The following is a 2,755-nucleotide window of genomic DNA, read 5'->3' as shown; positions in this document are numbered from 1 at the left end:
TATTAAAGGTGATCTTTTAAACTTTTCATAATTTGAAGTTAAGGAGGAATCATATAGAATAGATAATTAAAAAGTATGTAAATGTGAAATGGTCGTTAACATAATGTTTATTTTTTGTCTTTGTTCTGTTATATTGGTTCAATAAAAAACGTTGGATGTCACAGTTACGACGCAGTGGCACAAGTTGATGATGTAATCTGTACTGTCCTGCACACTCCAACACTTGGACTGAACCACACTTCACAGCAGTAGGGTGTAGGGTGGTACTGAGCACTGGGACTGGACCTAAGTCTCTAATAGTAGAGACTTACAGTAAGTGTGACCCAAGTCGGAGTCTGGAGCCCCCCTCTCTGGTGTGGTCTGGGGTCATCTCTAAGTTTTAACCGTGACTGCTCAGTTGTTCTGAACGTGTCTGTTTCTCCTGCAGTGGTACAGCCCAGCTTCATCCATCCTCCAGAATGAGCAGTTTGTGGGTGAGGACTTGTTCATCACTCTACTAATGATCCAAGCTGAAGAACAAGTTGTTATCAACAAATAACAAATCTTTTCTTTACCAGAACCTTTCATGTCCCTGGTTCTGGTCCTCTCACACATGGACTTCAAGCTGGATGTGGAGGTCAGAATAAAACACTGTGATTTATTGTTTATTGTATAGTTGAACCATCCAACAACAGTGTTTCTGATCTTGTTGCACAGAACTGCAGTTTTTTGGATGAGAGCTGGCTGCTGCCGGTAAGAACCACAGTTTTCTGCTCTAGCTCTCCAGTTTGTTAGAAAAGTGTCTGTAGAAATAATCCAGATTGTAGAAGCTGTAATCTGTGCCTGATTGTTGGTTTCTTTTAGGTGGCAGACATGTATGAAGTGGTGCCCTGTCAGGAACTGGGTTTGGTTTTGAGGTTTGTGTTTTTAACCCCGGTGATTTCTGACACTTCACTTGCTTCRGCACCTTACTCAGTCCGTCCTCGTTCAGGTATCTCAGTGGGCGTGTCTTTGTTGTGGAGTTGACGCCTGGCAGTCAGGCCCACGTYGACCAGTTTATCACTCCTGGTGACATCATCGATGACATCAATGGGACTTCACTGAGAAATTCAAAAAATGGACAAGTGAGTTCAAGTTCAAGTTTATTTCTACAGCACCAAGTCACAACATACGTTGTCTCAGGACACTGTASATMAAAAGAACAATGTAAAGAAGAAAGCAGCAGATTGTGTTGAATCACTTCATCACAGTCTCCCATCCTGAGCAAACGGTGGAGAGGAAAAACTCCCTGCTAATCAGGAAGAAACCTCCAGCAGAACCAGGCTCAGGACAGGAGACCATCTGCCTCGAGGAAACCCTCAAACATACAGAAGACTTGGGTTAATTTAGGTGGTTTAATGATTRTGTGAATCTTTTATCAGTGTGCATTGCATTGGCAATGCACACTATTGTGATTCGTTCCCYGTCCAAGTCATCCTCTATTTCAGCACGCTTCTCCTCCTACATACTTTGTCTTAGAGCTGCCATTGTAATTTCTATCTGTAAAGCTCATGTGCCAAATGCAGGCTATGCTTTTTGGTGCCTGTACAACTTATTGTTTTTGAAATATTAATATTTAAACTTTAGTAATGGGTGTCAATACAGCCTTGTGTTGGTCCAATACTGCCCCTGATTTATGTGCTCAGCTTGGTACTGCACCATACTTTAATCATATTTAAACTCAGTACTTCAGTGATTACAATACTAATTTCTTTGTATTTTAATGTTTTATTATAACATTTTCTTGTAAGCATTTACATCTTATATAATATTGCTTTATTGTTGTAATTTATTGCAGTTTTGTGTCAACGATCGTCATTGGCAATGTTGCCTCTTTCTACACACAGAAAAAAAACTGGGACTGTGCTTTCATAGCTCCAATGGTCTCATGGTTAGTGTCATGGGCTTTCATGTGGGAGATCAAGGTTCAACACCCAGCGACACCAATTTTAACTAAAATTCTCTTCCAGCTTCATATTGTCACACAATTACCTTAATTACAAACACCTGCTGATGTGACAGGCACAAGCTGGTATAGAAAACACATTTGAACTTGGTCAAAGTTCATTCTGAAAGTCCAATGCTGCAATGACATGCTACATGGCAATGCACACTTGTTTTTACATCGTAAAAACCCATGTCTAGTTTATTTTATTTTTCAGTGTAAAATGATTGTATAACAAATAATTTTCAGGATAGTTTTTACACGAGAACTAGCTGCAAATGTTAGAATTTTCTGTGGGTTATCTCTAATCCACGCTGACTAGAATGATACAAGTTCAGRTTTATATTACTTTTACCAATTCTGTCAAGAACAGGCATCAACTGTGTCTGAGGTACAGGAACATTTAACCAAGTGTTAGTGGGGTGTATTTATATATTTTAGCCTGTATGTATATTTTTGACTGTGGATTAGACAAAGCTGCACCTAGTTCTTGTTTTTAAAAATCATCAAATATTTTCTAGTCAGTCTTTGAAAACAAAAAGTTCAAATAATTTGTCAAACTCCTAAAATAATCACATTCATGCATTTGTAAACATCTGACAATAACTATACATTTATGTTTTATTAAATAACTATTTTTTTTCTATTTGTTTTAAACATAGTGAATTTTGCTATAACATTTATAAAATTATATACAGTGGATTAGACAAAGCTGCACCTAGTTCTTGTTTTTAAAAATCATCAAATATTTTCTAGTCAGTCTTTGAAAACAAAAAGTTCAAATAATTTGTC

General features: G+C 37.7%; 1 protein-coding gene across 1 annotated transcript in view; it reads left to right on the top strand.

Annotated features, from left to right (window-relative positions):
- Positions 1-2,755, top strand: part of si:ch211-250n8.1 (uncharacterized) — a gene marked incomplete in the record, with an annotated part of 15,356 nt that overhangs the window by 6,900 nt on the left and 5,701 nt on the right. The window contains 5 exon segments of the mRNA XM_014029604.1: positions 428-473; positions 558-616; positions 697-732; positions 844-896; positions 971-1,103. Of these exon segments, the coding sequence (XP_013885058.1) occupies positions 428-473; positions 558-616; positions 697-732; positions 844-896; positions 971-1,103 (327 nt within the window).

The sequence above is a fragment of the Austrofundulus limnaeus genome, unplaced genomic scaffold (genome assembly GCF_001266775.1).
Source record: "Austrofundulus limnaeus strain Quisiro unplaced genomic scaffold, Austrofundulus_limnaeus-1.0 Scaffold926, whole genome shotgun sequence".
Taxonomy (NCBI): domain Eukaryota; kingdom Metazoa; phylum Chordata; class Actinopteri; order Cyprinodontiformes; family Rivulidae; genus Austrofundulus; species Austrofundulus limnaeus.
This window is presented reverse-complemented; position numbering and strand designations above follow the sequence as displayed.